At 37.7% G+C, this 21,401-nt stretch overlaps 2 protein-coding genes across 2 annotated transcripts in view; both read right to left on the reverse strand.

Moving 5' to 3' along the window:
* Nucleotides 1-325: 325 nt before the first annotated feature.
* kcmf1 (potassium channel modulatory factor 1) lies at nt 326-14,296 on the reverse strand. Its single transcript, XM_087790586.1, has 7 exons — nt 14,090-14,296; nt 9,640-9,807; nt 8,412-8,551; nt 7,642-7,743; nt 7,364-7,547; nt 5,809-6,103; nt 326-1,135 (listed from the first exon to the last, which is right to left on the reverse strand). Exons 1-7 carry the CDS (start codon nt 14,103-14,105, stop codon nt 868-870), a joined length of 1,173 nt encoding a protein of 390 aa, XP_087646712.1. The 5' UTR covers nt 14,106-14,296; the 3' UTR covers nt 326-867.
* A 4,562-nt stretch (nt 14,297-18,858) lies between these two features.
* itga1 (integrin, alpha 1) overlaps nt 18,859-21,401 on the reverse strand; it is an 80,159-nt gene continuing 77,616 nt past the window's right edge. Inside the window, exon 30 of the mRNA XM_087790592.1 lies at nt 18,859-20,971. Coding sequence (XP_087646718.1) covers nt 20,915-20,971 — 57 coding nt within the window. The 3' untranslated portion in view covers nt 18,859-20,914. The remainder of the gene's footprint in view (nt 20,972-21,401) is intronic.

Here is a 21,401-nt window from a genome sequence, read left to right on the forward strand (position 1 = left end):
AGCGAAGACGTGTTGTCCTCCTACTGCTGCTGAAAATACACTTGTAAGTATATATATATATATATTTATATATGTATATATGACGTAACTTCCGTTTATAAACGTCAACGTCACTAAGATGGAGTTGTTTAGTGTAGAAAGTGTCCATCGATCCATACTTAGTTTTGTGTGTGTTTTAGTGACAATCTAGTGTGTATGGAGCACTACATTTACATACTAAGAATTGAGGCGCACTTATGCACTAAAAACACTAAGTTCAAGTACACAAGTACGTGAGACGAGGCTCGGGCTGGAGCTGAAAGAACGTCATGCAGTGGTTCCGTCGACCCATCCAAGCACTTTTTATTAATATCATGAACACACACACAGCAGCTTCATCAGATCTTCCGGTGATGATCGTGGACTATTTATACCGAGAGCCCGTTCGCTCGTCGCCACGACGACGACCGTAGACGTTCGCCCGAACAAAGAAACGAAAAAAAAAAAAAAAAGTTATGATTATCAACTTCATATATATATATATATATATTTATATATATATTTATATACTTCTCTTCTCACACGCGCTCACTCAGTTTGGCCAACATTTGAAACTCCCGCTTGCGCTCGTTTATTTTTTTTTTGTTCACAAGGTAACAAAAGTGGTGACAGGCCTGAAATTACAATCACCGAAAAAAAAAAGAAAAAAAAGGCCGAGGAGGAGAGCGGCGGCGGGCGAGGCGGGGGGGGTGGGGTGGTAGGTGGGCGGGGCCTGTGGTGTGTGTGGGCGGGGCCGAGGGCGGGGCCTGGGTCCGCGAGGGGCGAGTGTCGCGCTGCCGTCACTGACACCTGCAGCACGGAGGACACAGTCTTCGTGGCGCCCGGACATCAAAGAGGCGGCGGCGGCGGCGGCTCCTTGGCCGAGGAGCGGCTCTCCTTGAGCTGCAGGTTCTCCAGGGCCACGTCTAAAGGCATGATATCCACGCAGCCCATGGCCCCGAAGTCGGCGAAGTCTCGGCGCTCGTCCTCGTCGGAGGAGGAGCTCTCCTCGTGCATGAGCGTGGACAGCAGCAGCTCCTGCACGAACAGGCTGCGGTCGGCGCGCTCGCCCTCCAGGAACTGACGCTCCGCCTCCGACATCTTGGGCTCGTTTAACCTGCGGGGAGAAAGGCGAGGGTGAGCGACGGCCAAGACCCTCGTAGATGATGGATCAACGTTTATGACAAATTACCCTCTTTTTTTAAACTTCCAAATCATGTTTTATTTTCAGTATAGTTTGTTTATATTCCAATAAAATGTGTAAAATAAAAATATTTCTGTATTTTTATCTACTATTAACGTGCATTTATTGACAATGTTTGTTCATTTTTTGTTTCGCAATTAAACTTCCTGCCTTCGCAGCTAAAAGAAGAATGAAATCCAAGCGCTGACTGAGGACGAGAGGATACAGTGAGTCCCGCAGCTTTCTGAGCTGATGTTCGGACAAACTTTGGTTTCAAAACAAATTAAGTTACGACTTTGTGTAGACAATTCCACAAATATATCTTTATCCATCGTTCCTACAGTATAGCAATATATTGCAACATTACACTACACTATCAAAACACCAGAGTCAAGTACTGGACAATACTTGAGTAAAGGAATAATACTTTTTGTGTATTGTGGTTTGGGACATAAAAAGGTTGTTTTTATTATTGTCTTAATAATACAAACAACCCCCTGGCCCTGCAATTAAACTTCCGGCCTACGCAGCTAAAGGAAGAATGAAATCCAAGCGCTGACTGAGGACGAGAGGATACAGTGAGTCCCGCAGCTTTCAGAGCTGATGTTCGGACAAACTTTGGTTTCAAAACAAATTAAGTTACGACTTTGTGTAGACTATTCCACAAATATATCTTTATCCATCGTTCCTACAGTATAGCAATATATTGCAACATTACACTACGCTATCACAACACCAGAGTCAAGTACTGGACAATACTTGATTGTAAAGGAATAATACTTTTTGTGTATTGTGGTTTGGGACATAAAAAGGTCATTTTTATTAGCGTCTTAATAATACAAACAACCCCCTGGCCCTGCAATTAAACTTCCTGCCTACGCAGCTAAAGGAAGAATGAAATCCAAGCGCTGACTGAGGACAAGAGGATACAGTGGATGTTTGGACAAACTTTGGTTTCAAAACAAATTAAGTTACGATTTTGTGTAGACTATTCCACAAATATATCTTTATCCATCGTTCCTACAGTATAGCAATATATTGCAACATTACACTACACTATCACAACACCAGAGTCAAGTACTGGACAATACTTGATAGTAAAGGAATAATACTTTTTGTGTATTGTGGTTTGGGACATAAAAAGGTTGTTTTTATTATTGTCTTAATAATACAAACAACCCCCTGGCCCTGCAATTAAACTTCCGGCCTACGCAGCCAAAGGAAGAATGAAATCCAAGCGCTGACTGAGGACAAGAGGATACAGTGGATGTTTGGACAAACTTTGGTTTCAAAACAAATTAAGTTACGACTTTGTGTAGACAATTCCACAAATATATCTTTATCCATCGTTCCTACAGTATAGCAATATATTGCAACATTACACTACGCTATCACAACACCAGAGTCAAGTACTGGACAATACTTGATTGTAAAGGAATAATACTTTTTGTGTATTGTGGTTTGGGACATAAAAAGGTTGTTTTTATTATTGTCTTAATAATACAAACAACCCCCTGGCCCTGCAATTAAACTTCCTGCCTACACAGCTAAAGGAAGAATGAAATCCAAGCGCTGACTGAGGACGAGAGGATACAGTGAGTCCCGCAGCTTTCTGAGCTGATGTTCGGACAAACTTTGGTTTCAAAACAAATTAAGTTACGACTTTGTGTAGACAATTCCACAAATATATCTTTATCCATCGTTCCTACAGTATAGCAATATATTGCAACATTACACTACGCTATCACAACACCAGAGTCAAGTACTGGACAATACTTGATTGTAAAGGAATAATACTTTTTGTGTATTGTGGTTTGGGACATAAAAAGGTTGTTTTTATTATTGTCTTAATAATACAAACAAGCCCCTGGCCCTGCAATTAAACTTCCGGCCTACGCAGCTAAAGGAAGAATGAAATCCAAGCGCTGACTGAGGACAAGAGGATACAGTGGATGTTTGGACAAACTTTGTTTTCAAAACAAATAAAGTTACGACCTTGTGAAGACAATTCTACAAATATATGTTTATCTATCATTCTTAAAGTATAGCAATATATTGTATCATATTGTTACATAATTGACATTTGAATCCTAGTTCTTTTGGTGATGACTGAGGACGAGAGGATACGATCGCTCCAGTTGCTTTTAAAGCTGATGTTTGGACATATTTTGGTTTGAAAACAAATTAAAGCAGTTACGACTTCGTCAAGAGTCATGTGGTCTGTAAATACTACAACACCAGAGACAAGTACTGGACAATACTACACATATATACTTGTTACTACACTACCACAACACCAGAGTCAAGTACTGGACAATACTACACATACATACTTGTTACTACACTATCACAACATCAGAGTCAAGTACTGGACAATACTACACATATATCCTTGTTACTACACTATCACAACACCAGAGTCAAGAACTCGACAATACTACACATATATCCTTGTTACTACACTATCACAACACCAGAGTCAAGTACTCAACAATACTACACATATATCCTTGTTAGTAAACTATCACAACACCAGAGTCAAGTACTCGACAATACTACACATATATCCTTGTTACTACACTATCACAACACCAGAGTCAAGTACTCAACAATACTACACATATATACTTGTTACTACACCATCACAACACCAGTCAAGTACTGGACAATACTACACATATATACTTGTTACTACACCATCACAACACCAGTCAAGTACTGGACAATACTACACATATATACTTGTTACTACACTATCACAACACCAGAGTCAAGTACTGGACAATACTACACATATATCCTTGTTACTACACTATCACAACACCAGAGTCAAGAACTCGACAATACTACACATATATCCTTGTTACTACACTATCACAACACCAGAGTCAAGTACTCAACAATACTACACATATATCCTTGTTACTACACTATCACAACACCAGAGTCAAGTACTCGACAATACTACACATATACTGTATCCTTGTTACTACACTATCACAACACCAGAGTCAAGTACTCAACAATACTACACATATATCCTTGTTACTACACTATCACAACACCAGAGTCAAGTACTCAACAATACTACACATATATACTTGTTACTACACCATCACAACACCAGAGTCAAGTACTGGACAATACTACACATATATCCTTGTTACTACACTATCACAACACCAGAGTCAAGAACTCGACAATACTACACATATATCCTTGTTACTACACTATCACAACACCAGAGTCAAGTACTCAACAATACTACACATATATACTTGTTAGTACACCATCACAACACCAGAGTCAAGTACTGGACAATACTACACATATATACTTGTTACTACACTATCACAACACCAGAGTCAAGTACTGGACAATACTACACATATATCCTTGTTACTACACTATCACAACACCAGAGTCAAGAACTCGACAATACTACACATATATCCTTGTTACTACACTATCACAACACCAGAGTCAAGTACTCAACAATACTACACATATATACTTGTTACTACACCATCACAACACCAGAGTCAAGTACTGGACAATACTACAAATATATACTTGTTACTACACTATCACAACACCAGAGTCAAGTACTGGACAATACTACACATATATACTTGTTACTACACTATCACAACACCAGAGTCAAGTACTGGACAATACTACACATGTATACTTGTTACTACACTATCACAACACTAGAGTCTTTTACTCGACAGTACTACACATATATACTTGTTACTACAGTATCAAAATATCGCATCTTTGACCCTATACCGTTATACGCATTATATCGCCAGTTTTTTGACAATGAACATTGACCGTACCCGCATCTATTTAACATCCAACACAACTACAGAACTTAGTGGCAGACAGTCAGTCAGTAGGTCACATAGTTCATTAGGCGGGGGGCCGGGAGTTTCAAAATAGACGAGGGCCCACTGAACATGTGAAGCTTTTTCAATAAAGTGTGAATAAAAGCTGTAAATGGCCTTAATCCAGGGGCGGGCAATTATAATAAAGGGCCACATTGAATTCTGTGAATGTTGTTAGGGGCCGTCAAGCAAAAAGAAAGATGAGGAAAATCCCCCCCAAAAAAGGACATTAGTCATTAGGCCGTGACATTTATTAAGATAAATAAGCTGCAATTTTATAATTGTGTGTGTATATATATATATATATATATATATATATATATATGAGATTTGTTTTCAAAACATTTCTTCAATTAACTTTATACTCAAAAAAACTTTGTGTTATGTGAAAATATAAATTAATAATAAATACGCTTGTAAATGCATTAGAACCATTTATACTTGATCATACTTTGACATTACAAGGGCCGCATTAATACAGTCAAAGGGCCACATGTGCCTTAATCTCAGTATCGTGAGTTACTTCTATGAACATGTAGTTCCATAGGTGACCTGTAGGTTAGAATCCAGTTTGAATCATTCAATGCCTTGAAATGCCACAAAACGTGGTCAAATCATCATCAAATCCACCGAGAGTCACAACGTTAAATTATCAAATAATGTGACCAGATGTGAAACCAACACTAAATCTAGCTCCAGCCCCAGCTTCGGACTCACCGTGCTAATAGGAACTGGGAGCTCTGGGTGGAGGACGCGGGGTTGCTCTCGTTGACGGCGGCGCTGTTGGCGGTGACGGTGCTGGGAGGCGGGATGGAGTTGCCGACGTTGCCCGGGTTGTTGCTGCGTCGGGTGGCGTGGCGAACCGCCTCCACCTGCTGCCGCGCCGCCTGCGCCTGCTGCCTCTCCAGCTGCAGCTGCATCTGGAGCTGCTGGAGCTGAGAGGCCGAGGGCCCCGAGGAGTTGATCTGGCCCCCCGCGGCCCGCCGCACCCCCGACAGCTGGGACAACAACTCTGCAGGAGACGCACAACCAGAGACGACAAGTTACGGCCATGATCCTACTCGTTCAGAACCGCTTCAGATCCAGAGTTATCCTCTTTTTAGTGAGTACATCAGTGTATTCAGAATATTGATGGTTCAACGTTTCATTCATTCAATGTTGAAACTATGTTTTATTGAAATGTTTTAGGGATTCTTTCAGTTTTTTAATGTTTGTTTTTTTAATAATTCAATAATTTCTATATTGAAAAGTGGATTTTTCTTTTTTAGTTTCCTCATAATTTCATCAAAAAAAAAAATTTCCCCCACACATAGAGTTTGATATTACAATTCCAACAGTTTCTAAATTAAATACATTCTGTCTCTTTAGATTTGAATATTAAAATGTTGGCGCAATAGTTCCAGACAATACAAACTACTTTGCATTCAAATGTTGAACATTTTCTTTTATCTTCTTTTAAAACAGTTTTTATTGAATCATTTAATTTGTTTTCGAATAATTGAACAAGAATATTTTCATACGTTTTCAAAATAAATGTGTTATTATTACACATGCGTCTATATATTCCAATTCCAATAATTCAAAAATACATTTTCTAAATTCAATATATTTTTTATTTTACAGTATTTTAAATTAATAAATGCAATATAAAAACATTGGTGTACAAATCACTGAATTTAATTATTACATAAAAAATGTGTTAAACCTCATTCATTTTGAACATATTAACCTTTTTGAATTAAATTACAAAAAAATATAAAAAATCATTCATTATACAAATCATTGAATTCAATTAAACTATAATATTATTTTATTTATAATATTCAATTATTTGAAAGAAAAGTCAATTAAGCATTAAAAATCATAAATAAATAACATCTTGTTCTTTCTCTTAATTTCTCTTTTTATCATCTTGTTCTTTCTCTTAATTTCTCTTTTTATCATTTTGTTCTTTCTCTTTATTTCTCTTTGTTCTTGTTTTATTTTGATTATTTTTTATGAAACATTGCTGTATTTGCTGTGGATAATTTGGAAAAAAAAAAATTCCCGAAGGAGACCTCCTGAGGGATCAATAAAGTTCTACCTTACCTTACCTTACCTAAAAACACTTCACTATCGAAAATTTGAAATTGTTAAATATTCTGATGGCACCGATTCTAAATATGCATAAAATGTATCCAACATATTAGAGCAAGACGTCAGCAAAAAGTGTTAGTATCACTTTGAACTTTAAACAAATTGGATTCATTATTTGGATTCATTGGATCCTCACCTGCGATGGGGTCCATGGCTTCTCTGTTGCTGGGGGAGTAGTTGGAGCTCTGTGACGACGAGGACGACAGTCCTCCCGAGGAACCACTAGTAAAGTGCATATTGGTGCGCCGGGCCCGGGGGCCGCCGAGTCCTCGTCCGGGGTGGAACATCCTGCGTACGTGCCGGACACTGCTGGACTCGTCGTGGGGCAGGAGGGTTAAGGACCATAGTGAGGACTTCTCTGGAGGACATTCACTGTAAGATCAACTCTCACTACTACCATCACTGAAAGGATATTAAGTCTCTCGGAGCTCTGTGTTCAAGTGTGAGGTGTGCGGTGAAGTCGTCCGTGACGTGGTTGGGGTCCCCTCCGGGCAAGGCAGCACATATCGGACAAATCTGGAGAAAACAACAGACTTTCAGTCCATAATCAAAACGTATGTTAAACAAAACACTTTAAATATCACCATGAAATACAAAACCTGTCTCTGGAAGAATATCAGTGATTTGTTCTTTTAACATGTGTAAATCTCAGGGTCAAGGTGACCCAGAGGCCAGCAAACAAATGTGTTTGTTGTATCCCTTTTGTTGTCTCTGGGTCCCTGGCTTCCATAAATACACATGCAGCGGTGGAGGTCTTTGACATTGACCCAAAGACAACAAAAGGGATACAACAAACACGTTTGTTTTTGGGTCTCCGGGTCACTTGCACCCCAAGATAACAAAGGTTCAAGCTTCTTTTTTTAATTAAGCAAATTTAATATTTTCTATCTATTTTCTTCTATTTAGAATATGTATTCATTATTTTATTATTATTATGGTTATTGTTGGAATTACAATATCAAACAATATTAGTTTAAAAAAAAAAAGAAAAGGGAAAATTTTGAAAAAGAAAGAAGAAAAATCCCTCTTCATAATAGTTTTTAGCTAGTATAGGAATTAATAATCATCATGAATCTGATCAGGGGTCACAGATGGACCAGCCTGTCCAGTGAGACGCCGTTGAGTTGAGTTCAGGCGTGCAGAAGGCGACACGTATCGCTGTACCATCAAGTACTCGTACTCACCACCTCTGTAGACGTCTCGGCGTGCTCCGAGGTGACGTGTTCCTGTAAGGACGTCTCCGTGTACCCCATCTTGCCACAGTACGGACATGTGAACGACTGGGGTTGCTCTACTGAAAAAGTGTCTCCTCCGTAATACAAGTCTGGAATCAAAACACAGGACCTCGTCAATCTTCAGGGGACAATGATAATAAAAATGCTGCTTTAACGGATCCAGACAAAAAAGTTAAATGATAATGGTTTGCAGAAGGATTCAAAAAACTTTATAAAGACACTTCAGAAAACTTATTTTCTTGAGCATAATATATAGTTTGACTTTGTGGGAAGGATATAGGTATTAAATCATATTTAAAAAAAAGGGGAACATGTGGCAAAGTTTACCTTGATGTGGCACAAAAAATATTATTATTCTTGTCAGATAATGTATCATATGGAGGTACATCATTATGTACAAGTATTATGAATACTTAAGTATGGTCTTAGGTATTATTTAAGTATTAAAAATATTTGAATTAATCATATTTAAAAACATTCATTTCTTTTTTCTTATTAAAGTCTTCTTGTTTTGAACTATTAAATCAAAGTATTTGTATATTAAAATGTATTCTATTTTATAATTGAACATTAAAACAATCAAATATTTTCAAAAATAAATATTTTTTTATTTCAAAATTATTCATAGCCTTTTAAATTCAATATAGAAATGTTGGTATAATATGATTGGCAATTATACCAATATTTTATATTGAATTTAGAGGCTACACGTGAAAAAACAAAAATCGAATTATAATAGAAATGAATGTTTGTAAATATGTATAAAAAGCTTTCATTTTTAAAACAAATACAACTTTTCAATTTACAGATGATTTAATTAAATAATGGAGTAAAATAAAATAAATTCAACCTTTCAATAGAGTTGTTCAAAGTATTGAATTAAACTATTTAATAAATAATTAAAAGCTTTTCAATTAAAAAGTGTAAAGTTTCAACCACTGAAATGTTGCAACATGCAGTTTTTATTTATTTATTTATAGTTTAGGTAATTTTTTCTTCCCACGTCTAAAAAATGTTAGAAAATAACAACTCGGAGAAAACATACTTCACATTAGAACACACCTGTGGTTGGTTACCACAAATCAACTTTTAAATTGTGAATCGACTGAACAAGAAAACATAAGTACAACTTATGGGAAGATTCACTGTAAATGTTTCCAGTGCCACTCACTCTTACCATAGTCTACCCTTGTTAATATACACTGCATGGGGTGCTCTGTGGTGTGTCTCGTCGTCGTGGCTCCGCTCTCGTAACACGACGCACACAAGTCGTAGTCGTAGCAAATTAAACACTTGAAGCGTCTCCCTCTGAAGTTCCCTTTCAAACATGCGTCACAGCTCACACCTGCAATAGAGAGACCAGTGTCAAGACAAACATGACAAAGAAGGCTGACATTCTTGTGCGGTACACTTCGCTCTCCGCCAGGCTCTCACGGGTGAGCTTTGGACGGCACCGGGTTCAGAGAGTGAACAACATTTCCATTTAGGGCTGCACGATATATCGGAAAAATATCGATATCGTGACATTGCCTCGTGTGATATGCATCGAAAACATGTGCGATAATTTATAATTGTTCATTGATCAATGAGTCAAAACAAGCACTTCTTAAATCCCCACTTCGATCAATCAGTGTCACGTTCTGTAAAGTTGTCAATTTGTACTTCTATGTCTCGTTGTTGTTTACGTCTTCGTCTGTCTGTGAACTGGGCGACGCAGCTTGTTAGGCTCGGTTGCTATGGTGACGCCTCTTGCCGGTGCGCTGACTTAGCTCAGTATATACACAGAAGTAATACTAACTTATGATCTAGTCAAACACTAGTGATCCAGTCACTCGTGTCTTTCAACCTCCTTTGTTAAAGCAACATATTGTAAGAACTTTTCATCTCGTCTCAGTTGTTTTCTTAGAAGATCGTGAACTTCCAAACAAACCTGTCCGTCTTCACCGTATGCTAACGAGCTATGTTATTGTGACGCGCCGGCGGCTCCTCTCTGATGTCGCTCAGTTGTCGCGGGAAACCGATGCAAGTCCCTCGAGACTGAGCGTTATAAGAGATATTTTTCTACAGTCATGTCGGCACAGAAGCGCAGAAATAAACTAAAAGGGAAATATCGCATCGTTTTCCTTCTCTAAACCCCCGGACCTTCACTACAGTATGCACATGCTTGCGGCTACATTTTTGGTGAAAGAAAAAAAAAAAATCGCATTTATATCGATATCGCAATTCAAGACACCAGTATCAAATTTCGCACTTATTTCCAATATCGTGCAGCCCAGATATAGAGTATATTGAAATAAAAATATACCATCTCGTGGCTCAGTTTTATCCTTTATAAACATTTTACATGCGCATGTTCATTTCATATTAAGCTTCTTTGCAATTGTGTTAGTTTGGCTTGTTGGTCCATCACAACTGTCCAAAGTATAAAAATGCGACCCATTTAGAAATGTTGTCGGCCAGACCTGGCATATACAGAAACTGTAATGTGAAGCATTTATAAAACCCAAAGAAAGCAGACAAATACAGCAACAATAAAAACAAACAGTTATAGAAAATTAACAACATTATTGGAGAAGGCTGGTGAGTAACTACAGAGAATTCACAAAAACATTTTTTAAACCTACTGAAATCTATCCGGTCAGTGTGACGGTGTGGAAACTCATGGCTTCCCACACCCTAACACCCCCCCCTCTCCCCCCGGTTGGAACGCAGTCATCGGTTGTTGATTAAAAGCTCTGGTCACCAGTGTAGATTTTGGGCAGGTCAGGAAAAATGTGACTAATGAATGCCTTCTTTATCTGCCTTCAAAGTGTTTCATCCAATGACACAATGACACACAGTGTTGCCGTCCATACTTCATCTGAAGCGTCATGAGCCTCGCAAAATCCTGTATTAACGCCGTCGGACCAAATACAGGGAGATTCGTTATCGTTTTAATAAGGATCATAAGCCTTCGTGATACCTCGACATATCTGAAATACTTTCAAGCATTATTAATATTCATTATTCATCTTGTAGTCTTTTCAAAAAGATAGCTCAGGGAAAGTACATTATCAATGCAGATTTCGCAATGACCAGAACAGGTGTGGGCAAAAAATAATTCCTAAGGGGCCCCACTTTATACAGGGGCTATTGTGAGGGGACCTCAAGCTAAAATAAAGATGCAAAAATTATCAAATGAATTAAATCCAGGGTATGTTTAACAAAAAAAAAAAATTGTATTGTGTTTAAACAACTTTTTTTAAAAGCTTTTTCTCCCAAAATATTTGAATATATAAATAAATACAAGAATAACAAAATGAGTGGAAGACAAACATCCTAAAACTTATACCCTATAGTCATATTTAGAGATTAGTAATGAATAATATAAGTCAATAGAAACTGTAATTGTTAGCTTATATTGGACCTTCATGTTTTTATGCAGGCTAAGCACAGTTGTTCCCCATATATCAGATGATTAAAGAATTAAAATCACCACACCATATAATTTCAAATATTAATATAGCTTTGATTATTAAGTCAAGATGGAAGAGAATTTGATAAGGACTTTCAGCCCAGTCGTCATAAGAATTGACCTCTGGTGACCCCTCGGCCAGTCGAGTATTAGGACCCGCTTTGAATTATTCTCTATTCCATGTTGATCTGGTTCTACCTTAAAAGCATGAGTCTGTAGTGAACCTCTAATGTCAACTCTTACCTCCAAACTACAAAAGGTGCATTAGTGTAATAAATACCAAAGGTACGGGAGGAAAGACACGTTTATTAATACTTCATTTTAATTTATCCGAGCTGTCGTCGTCAACCACAGGTGGGTCGAAATCTAATTGGATCAGCCTTGTCGAGTTTTGCTGGCAGAGCAAAGAAGAAATGACTGGTTGCTAGAAAGCGGGTTTAATAACTCATCCTCGACTTCTGCTGGAAGACGGCCGAGCATCCGTGGAAATTAATCCATAGAGGCGGGACAACTTTATTATGCTTTTAGCGAAGCGTGATTTTTATTTTTAAATCAGCGTTTACACATGTTAATGTCCAGATCAAAAGCTTTTGATGCCAACATAATATCTAAAGATGCTTTTATCTAGTATGAATGAACCTCTCAAAGTCTGCGCAGGTGTCAGGGTTCTTCTATGTGTGTCTGCAAAAGGACAATCTGACATTTCATTTGAATTTCAAGTGTTTTGAATGGTATTGTATTACTGGTGAGGTACTGAATGCTGGGTGTGTCATCAGATACAACCTGGTTAAAGATCATTATAAGAACATTTATAAACCAGTTTACTTTTCAATTAAAAGTGAAGATAAACAAATGAAGTGTACTCAACAGAATACAGAAGGGGTTTGAGAAAACATCGATAAATCACATTATTTTTGCGACGAAACAGTTTTCTGAGGATTCTGGTTTTTTTTCGTCAACCCATTGTTTATTTTTTATCATAGTTCTTTTATGGATTATATTTAAATAAACCCGACAAATAAAAGTATTACTTCCGTAGCAGACATTAGGTTCTCCCACACTAAAGGAAAAATGAAATCCTGCGAGATGACCGAGGACGAGAGGATACAGTACCTGTGTTCTTGCATATTTTGTTATCAAAACAAATGAAAGCGGTTACGACATCCTCAAGAGACATGAGGTCTGTAAATATTGCAATATCGCAAGTACTCAGACGATACTACAAATATATCCTTGTTACTATAGTTTTGCAATATATTGTATTTTCCCCCTTGTATATGCATTATATTGCCAGATTCCTGCCAACAAACATCCCTGAAATATTTATCTCATAAATTAAATGCATGTGATTATATCAATAAGTTATACACAATTCCTGTCACAAGTATTACACATCAACATTGCTTTTCTTCCATTACTGCACAGCCCTTTAACCATCTAAACTGTAAATAGAATATTGTTATTGTAATCTCTGGTTACACTACAGCCACTATAATAACACACATCATAGCTTGATAGTTACTGCTATATTGTGTGTTATTATCACAAACATTTTGGAACAGTTTTGAGCCTCTTTATGCCAACTGATGGCTCTCCCACGCCCACAGCTGTACACCTGGACCTGCACTCGAGCCCTGCTGGTCGAGATCCAGAGTCTGGTGAAGTTGCTGGTTCAATTCTGGTCTGGAGTTTGAGGCCTGGCACTTCTTGATGACAGTGCATTCACAGTACAGTGACATGGCGAGGCGGTGGTGTTGTTGTTGGCGACACCGGGCGCACCGCGACACACACACACTTGGACCGACACATACGAGACGACACCAGAACCTGTTGTGGTTCCGAGTCCGAACCGTTGTGGACCTCGCAGCGAACGCCTCCCCAAAGTGTGGCACAACGTTAGCCATGCTAGCTGGCCTAGCTAGCTGAGGTAACACACTCCCTAGCAACGGCTAAATGCTAAGCTACGATTGTTTTCCAATAACAACGTAGAAACTCGGGATTGTTTTTAAATTACGTTTACGTTAACGCGTGGCGTGATAAGTAAACTCGGTTATTAACGCTTGTATTTGTCTGGAAATCCCCTAAAAAACCTCATGACTTTAACAGAAATGGTAGCAGCTAGCTAGCGGGGTTAGCCGCCGAGCTAACGCAGCTAACGTGTTTATCCACTCACCCTCATGTCGGGACATCCTACACGCGGAGACACAGCCCCTCCTCGGGCTCCCCAGCTCGTTGAACGGGGGACGAAACCGTTTTGACGACCCCAAAATGGAAAACGGACTTCACCCTTGCCTTGTTTGTGGAGCAAGATGGATTCCCTAACAGCTTTCAATTTGTTCCGTTTCCCCTCCCAGTCATTTGTCGGCTGCCGTTCCGGTGGCTGGACACTGGGGGGCGCGCTAGAGGCGCGTCATGAAGATGGATCCATTTGTTCAAGGAGTCACGTCATCATATTTGTGTTTTGTTAAAGTTTAAAGTGAAAAACTTTTGTGAAACCATCATATTTATCTTGGGTGAAGCGGGTTCAGAAACTTGCTTAATATCACTCTTATGTAATATACAGAGGAACATATAAGCAAAAGCTCACTTTGAAAAATAAGCATCACACAGATTTAAAGGATGCAGGATTCGAGTGTGTCCTCTGTGACATCACTGGCCAAGTGTTGAAAAGAGCAGCAGCAGCAGTGGCCAGCCACAGACTGGACCAGGTCAGAAGAAGCCGCTTCGAATAAAAAGCAGCGATGCAGGAGACAGGAAGCCACAATGAAGAGGATCATCTCCACGAGGATCAGTGGCATCCCAACGGCGTGACGGAGGGACAGCCGGATCCACCCGTCAAGAATCCAGGAGGGGGCGCCGAGGAGCAGCAGGGCGGCGAGACCAGCGGCAGGGTCTTCATGGAGAGGGACGGCCTTCGCCAGGAGGTCAGAAAGCTGCGAGGGTTACTGCACAAGGAGCGCGAGTGGCACGCCGACGACGAGACCAGGATCTCCCAGCTGGAGAAGGAGCTTCACGACACCAGGATGCATCTGGCCGAACAGAAGGACCTGAAGAACATCTTCATCAAGAAGGAGAAGGAGGCCAGGCGGGAGCTGGAGCTGCTCAGGAAGTACGCCGACACGGAGACCCTGGGCACCACCAAGATCGCCTCCCAGGTGCAGAACGAGGTGAAGCACAAGAAGAAGAAGCTGCTCCAGAAGGACTACGAGGAGCTGAAGGTGGCCCACGTCCTCGGCCAGGAGAAGTTCTCCGCCGAGCTCCAGGAGGAGAGGAGCCAGAATGCCCTCCTCCGACAGGAAGTGGACGCCATCCAGGCGTCGCACCAGGAAGTGAGCGAGCGCTGCGAGAGCGTCCGTCTGGAGGCCGACGCCCTCAAACAGAGGCTGGAGGCCGAGATCGAGTCGCACGCCGACAAGGTGAAGGACGACCTGCAGGTCATGGAGAGCCTGAGGGCGGAGCTGGACGTCGTGCGGCGCAACATGGAGGAGCAGATGGACCTCCTGAAGAGAGACACCTCGGTCAGCGAGGAAGGTCTTCAGAGGGAGTTGGAGGAGCTGAAGCTTCAGCTCAACGCCGAGAGCTCTCGTAACCTGGAGCTCCAGGCTCAGCTCCGAGTCGAGCTCGAGGACCGGCAGTCGCCCGGGAAGCTGGAAGAGGAGAGGGAGAGGGACGACCTCAGCGTGGCCTTGACGCCCGAGCCTCAGGAGGAGGCGTCCGTGGGGTCGCACAAGAGCGTCTCCTCCACCAAGATGCCCTCCTGGAAAACGGCGCGTCGGTTCATCGAGATGAGGACGTTAAAGAAGTGGAAGAAGACCGGGCAGCAGAGCTGATCTACCCGCGGAGTTAGAAGTTAACAAAGATCTAGAGAAGTTAAAGAAGATCTTGAGAAGTTAAAAAAGATCTTGAGAAGTTAAAAAAGATCTAGAGAAGTTAAAAAAGATCTTGAGAAGTTAAAAAACATCTTGAGAAGTTAACAAAGATCTAGAGAAGTTAAAGAAGATCTTGAGAAGTTAAAAAAGATCTTGAGAAGTTAACAAAGATCTAGAGAAGTTAAAGAAGATCTTGAGAAGTTAAAAAAGATCTTGAGAAGTTAAAAAACATCTTGAGAAGTTAAAAAACATCTTGAGAAGTTAAAGAAGATCTAAAGAAGTTAAAAAAGATCTTGAGAAGTTAAAAAAGATCTTGAGAAGTTAAAAAAGATCTAAAGAAGTTAAAAAAGATCTTGAGAAGTTAAAAAAGATCTTGAGAAGTTAAAAAATATCTTGAGAAGTTAAAAAACATCTTGAGAAGTTAAAAAATATCTTGAGAAGTTAAAAAACATCTTGAGAAGTTAAATAACATCTTGGGATGTTAAAAAGGATCTTGAGATGATAAAAAAGTTGAGAAGTAAAACAAAAATAAGTTAAAAAAGATTTTTAAAAGTTAAAAAAGACCTTGAAAAAGTAAAAAAAATAAAATAAAAGTTAAAAAAGATCTTGAGAAGTTAGAAAAGATCTTGAGAAGTTAGAAAAGATCTTGTGGAATCAAAAGATCTAGAGAAGCTTTTATCTTCCTGAAGTGTCTCACTAATGCAATAATTAAATACTTTAATTTCTCAAGAACCCATCGTATTTCTATTCATCTATCTTTTTCATGAGGTCAAGTTCTAGAACTTTTTAACGTCTCGAGATCTTGTTTTTGACAAATCATTAAAAAAAAGTATCTAGATTAAGAACGTATGTTTGATTCTCCATTTCAACTTATTAACCTTTATTCTAGTCTTTCAGTCTTTTTCAAGGATTTATTGAACAAAGTTGTAGATTCAACTTGAGGTTTTTTCTTTGATGATCAAAAATTGTTTGAAAATAATTGTGTGTCATAATTCCAAGACTTTCCCCTAGTAATACATATATAAATATCTTGAACTTGTTGTGTTTAGACTTCTGTAAAACGTACCTCCATGTTCCAACTGTACAAATGAAGAATAAATAATAAAAGTTACCAAATGTTCGTACTGATGCTGTTTTGAATCTCATAAAGTAAAATGTTTTCTTCTCTGAATCACATCTTAAAAAATAACCTTTCAATATACTAACGATTGAACAGGTAGTAATTGTCATGATACCCTTCCTGAGACTTTCGTTTTTTTGTCACTTCCTGTTCACTTCCCCCGGCGAGACCACGGCGTCCGACAATTGGCCAATCAAGCTCTGCAGCTCAAAGAGGGAACATGTTGTCGGCGTCAGTGCGTCGCTTCTCTTCACCTCGTAATCTCCTGACTCCTCTGTGCGTCATTCATTCATTCATTCATTCATTCATTCATTCATTGTTAAGAGACTGTATCCTAAATTCTGACTGCTTTTCTGTCTGCGCTTTTTGTTCCTCGTTTCTTGGCGAGTTTTTCTTTAGCTAAAATTTTTGCCTTTTTGTGTTTTAGGCTCTTGCTTCTTGTTGCCCCTCGTCATGTCCTTTTAGTTTTTTTCTATGGACAATTATCTCATGATGGACTTAGAAATTGGACTCTTTGTTATTTATCCCCCTCTAGTGGACTATTTTGGTTTTGTGAATGTATTTATTAATTTATATTTGTATTTAATTGTACCTTGGCTTGAGTGCCTTTGTTACCATCCTTCAGGGTCACCTTGTTCTAAAATTCTTAGCAGTAATAATAATAATAATTCAATGCTTTAAAAAAAATGTAAATGTTGAATTAAAAATACAATATTTGGATTTGATTTACTACCATATTCGATCGTTATATTTTGCCAAAGTTTAAATTAAAAAAAAACAAATATTCCAAGACATTTTTGGCGTCAGAAGGTTTTATAGGAAATTGTATTTTCAAGAACAGAACATCGAATTTTAGTGTAATGGATTAATATTATTAACCCAGGTGATATCTCAGGGTCATGGTGACCCGAAGGCCTGAAAACAAATGTGCATGTGATGTATCGCTTGTGTTATCTTAGAGTCAAGGTGACCCGAAGGCCTGAAAACAAATGTGTTTGTGGTATCCCTTGTGTTATCTAAGGGTCAAGGTGACCCGGAGGCACAAAAACAAATGTGTTTGTGGTATCCCTTGTGTTATCTAAGGGTCAAGGTCAACAACCCTCCACCACTGCATATGTATTTATGGAAGCCATGGAGGTCGTATTCGGGTAAAACAAGGGCAGTAATTACAATATGAATTTGAAAAAACAGCTGAATTTTGTGGCAACTTTTTTTAAAATTGTTTTTCCTTTGAAGAAAACAGCCGACAAAGCAGTGCAATTGTATTTTTTAAATATTTTGTTTTAAATGTCAAAAATACAGTTTTATTGAAGCAACAGAATTTGTGTTGTGACATATGGAAAAAAAATTATTAAAGTACAGACGATTTATAAAAAAGAAAAAAAAGATCAATATATATCTTTTACAGTTTAAACTCAGTCAACAACTAATTGTTGTTGTATAAAATGTGTTCAATTTTTGATATGCGCTGTAATCTTATATCAGAAATCATATTTTACATTATTTTTTTCACAAACATTTATGTACAATTCTCTACGAAAGGCTAAAGAATACCTTTTTTTTTAACTCATTATATTCCAGCCAAACATCAGAAAGTCAATTTGGATTGTTCCATTTGTCATGAACGCCAGTTTCTGTTCAATATGGAGGAAACAAAATCAATTTAGTGAGTTCAGAAATAAGCCTTAAAAAAATTGAATTAAAATGTAATGTTAAGTTATTTTTTCTCACAACAAATGATCTGTAAAATTATGTTTAATTTCAAACTGCATTTACGTAAACTTCATTGTTCGGAATCTTCTTTTCTGTTGTTATTTACTTTTTCCTTAACATCAACAAATACCTTTAATATGCTGGTGTTATTATTGAAATGTTGTGCGAATAAAACCCTTTTTTTAATAACAAAAACAGGTAAAAAATCATTAAAAAAAAAACAAGAGTTGACGCGTCAGATTTTGTGTCTTCAGTACATTTCCTGTGACTTTTTATTTTATCCACATATTTACACATTTTGCATTAAATGCCCAAAAACGGTGGCAAGTGTGATGTTTTTAAATTACTGCAACACAACAACAACGACAACAAAACAGCCTAATATGTACAAACGCTTGCATAAACTTTTATTTACAGCTGTATTTAAAAAAAAGTGATGATCTTTGTGTCTTTGGTCAAATAAAGAAACACATGGAATTTTTTTTTCTTCTCGCGATGATACAGTCTTTCCTAAAAGTTGTCATGTGACTTTTCTGTACTGACCCTGCAGAACTCGTGGCTTTCGAAGCCATAAAAATGTTTGGAAGAAAAATTGAATTATTGTTATGTTTCTTCACGATTTTGTGTGTCTTCTTGCAAATGCTGGACACTGTAGCCACACAGGGCAGGACACAAGGGACACCCTGGAAAGGGTGTCACATGTAGTAGAAGAGTGGAAGAACAAACGGTTCCTAAAGAAAAAACTCTGGTGACCTCACTGTAGACAATCCATCCTCTCTTTCTTCTTCCTCGACATCTCTTTGCTTTACATTCTGTTTCAACCGCGGTCTGGTTCTCAAAAGGTTTCTGCCTCAAATAAAAGTATTTATATTTATGGCAATAATCTGAAATTTTCGAAGTGACCATTAATTTGAACTTTAACCTCAACATTTAGGCGTCATCCTTCGCAACAACCCTCTCACTAACGGTCACCCGCTGCCTCCCATAATGCTTTGCCGCCCAGCCAACCAATCATAGCTGCCGATGACTTTTGATATGGCAACATAGACGTAGAATGGAATTTTGTAGCGACACCAAATAGAGCAGAGAAAGGCATCATGGGAGTTTGTTTTGTTGGCACTAACTTTAGTAAATTTTATGGAATTAAATCAGTGTCATCATCATATTTTTTGGTTGAATTTAACCTTTTAAATGTTGAAACTTGTTTATTGAAATGTTGTTTAAGCATTAATAAAACATTTTTAAAGAAATTTATATATATTGCGAGGTTACTCTTTTTTTTTAAATAATTGAATTAAAAACTAATCTTTTTACACATGGAGTTTGATATTATCATTCCAATTATTAAAAAATAAAATGTCTAAATTCAATATTTTTAAATTTGTAGTCGTTTAAATTCAATATTAAAATGACGTCAGTAGCACCGGACAAAAACAAAAAAAGTACGGAGCTACTTGATCAATTTCATATAATTTTTTATATTATATTTTGTAAATGGTTAAAAAATAAAATCCTTTAAAAATATCAATAAATAATAAAAGAAATTCGTAAAAAAAAAATATATACATATATATATTTTTTTTCTTTACATAATTAAAAGCTTAAAAAATTATAATTAAACAAAAAAATGTCTAAAATCAACGTTTGAAATTTAAAATTAATAGATTTTATATTCCGATGACACTGATCGACTCACATAGAGTTAGTCTGAATGCTGAGGTCAGCAGTATTGATACTATTGGAAAGTTTTTAAGTTAAGTGAAGTTTTGAGAAACACTTTTAAACAAAACCTGCTCTCACTTTCCTTACTCTTGCTCCACAACTATTAAAGACATTTCAACGGTTTAAAAAGTTGTTCAAATGATTCCTACAATCCTATTGAAAGTGTACAAGTGTGTACTTCAGCGCTGTAGACAATATGTGCCGTGAAAGAAAAAAAGCTCATCAACACAAACAAAGTATTCAGTGTTTGTTCAGAAGGAGGCGTCGCTCGTGTCGCTCACACTGTGTTGCTGGAGATAAAAAAAACCTGAGAACGTTTGTTCCTTGAAGCTGCGATGACTCGACGCTCAACTTCCTGACTTCAGTCCAAAAATAGCAAAACGTGGGATTTTTTTTGTGAAAAGCTCGAGAGATTTCCCTGAAGAGTCTTCGTCTCCGAGGTCAAAGATTTGAGAAGCGAAGGAGAATCTTTGTTTCTTCGTCGCGTCGTCTGGTGTTTTCTCTTTAGTTTCAGAGTCACGGCGACAGGATCTCGACGCGAGTCCATCACGGAGTCGACGAGTCTCAGAAGATCTCAGTCCATCATGTCGTCCTTCGAGTAATCCCTGGATTTCCTCTTGAAGAAGCCCATCTGCAGGAGCAGGTCGAAGACTTTAAGTTAAGATAAGACAAGATATTTCTTCATATGTAACTTAAGTTGTTGTACAGCAGCAACAGAAATAGATTTAATTAATAGATTAATTAATCAAATGAATGGAGAAAACATTATATAAAATAATAAATATAGTGATTAAAAAAACATAATAATTCATAGAAATAAAAATTAACATAACATTGTAGTTGTAAAATAACGACTATAATAATATAAAATAATATTTAAAATACAATAAAAAAACAATAAATGACATAGTATAAATAAAAATATAACTATTAATAATGAAAAATACATGAATTAGGGTTAAAAATGCAAAAATAATAATATAAAATAATATAAATTTAAATAAAATAATAATAGATTTATATAACATAATAATATATAAAATAATAATACAAATATAATA

The sequence above is a fragment of the Callionymus lyra genome, chromosome 5 (genome assembly GCF_982586985.1).
Source record: "Callionymus lyra chromosome 5, fCalLyr1.hap1.1, whole genome shotgun sequence".
NCBI classification, from domain to species: domain Eukaryota; kingdom Metazoa; phylum Chordata; class Actinopteri; order Syngnathiformes; family Callionymidae; genus Callionymus; species Callionymus lyra.

Coding starts and splice junctions, on each gene's coding strand:
- kcmf1 (XM_087790586.1), bottom strand. Junction 8,552..9,639: donor ATTAACAAGGGTAGACTATG/GTAAGAGTGAGT, acceptor TTTTGATTCCAG/ACTTGTATTACGGAGGAGAC. Junction 7,744..8,411: donor CCGAGACGTCTACAGAGGTG/GTGAGTACGAGT, acceptor TGTTTTCTCCAG/ATTTGTCCGATATGTGCTGC.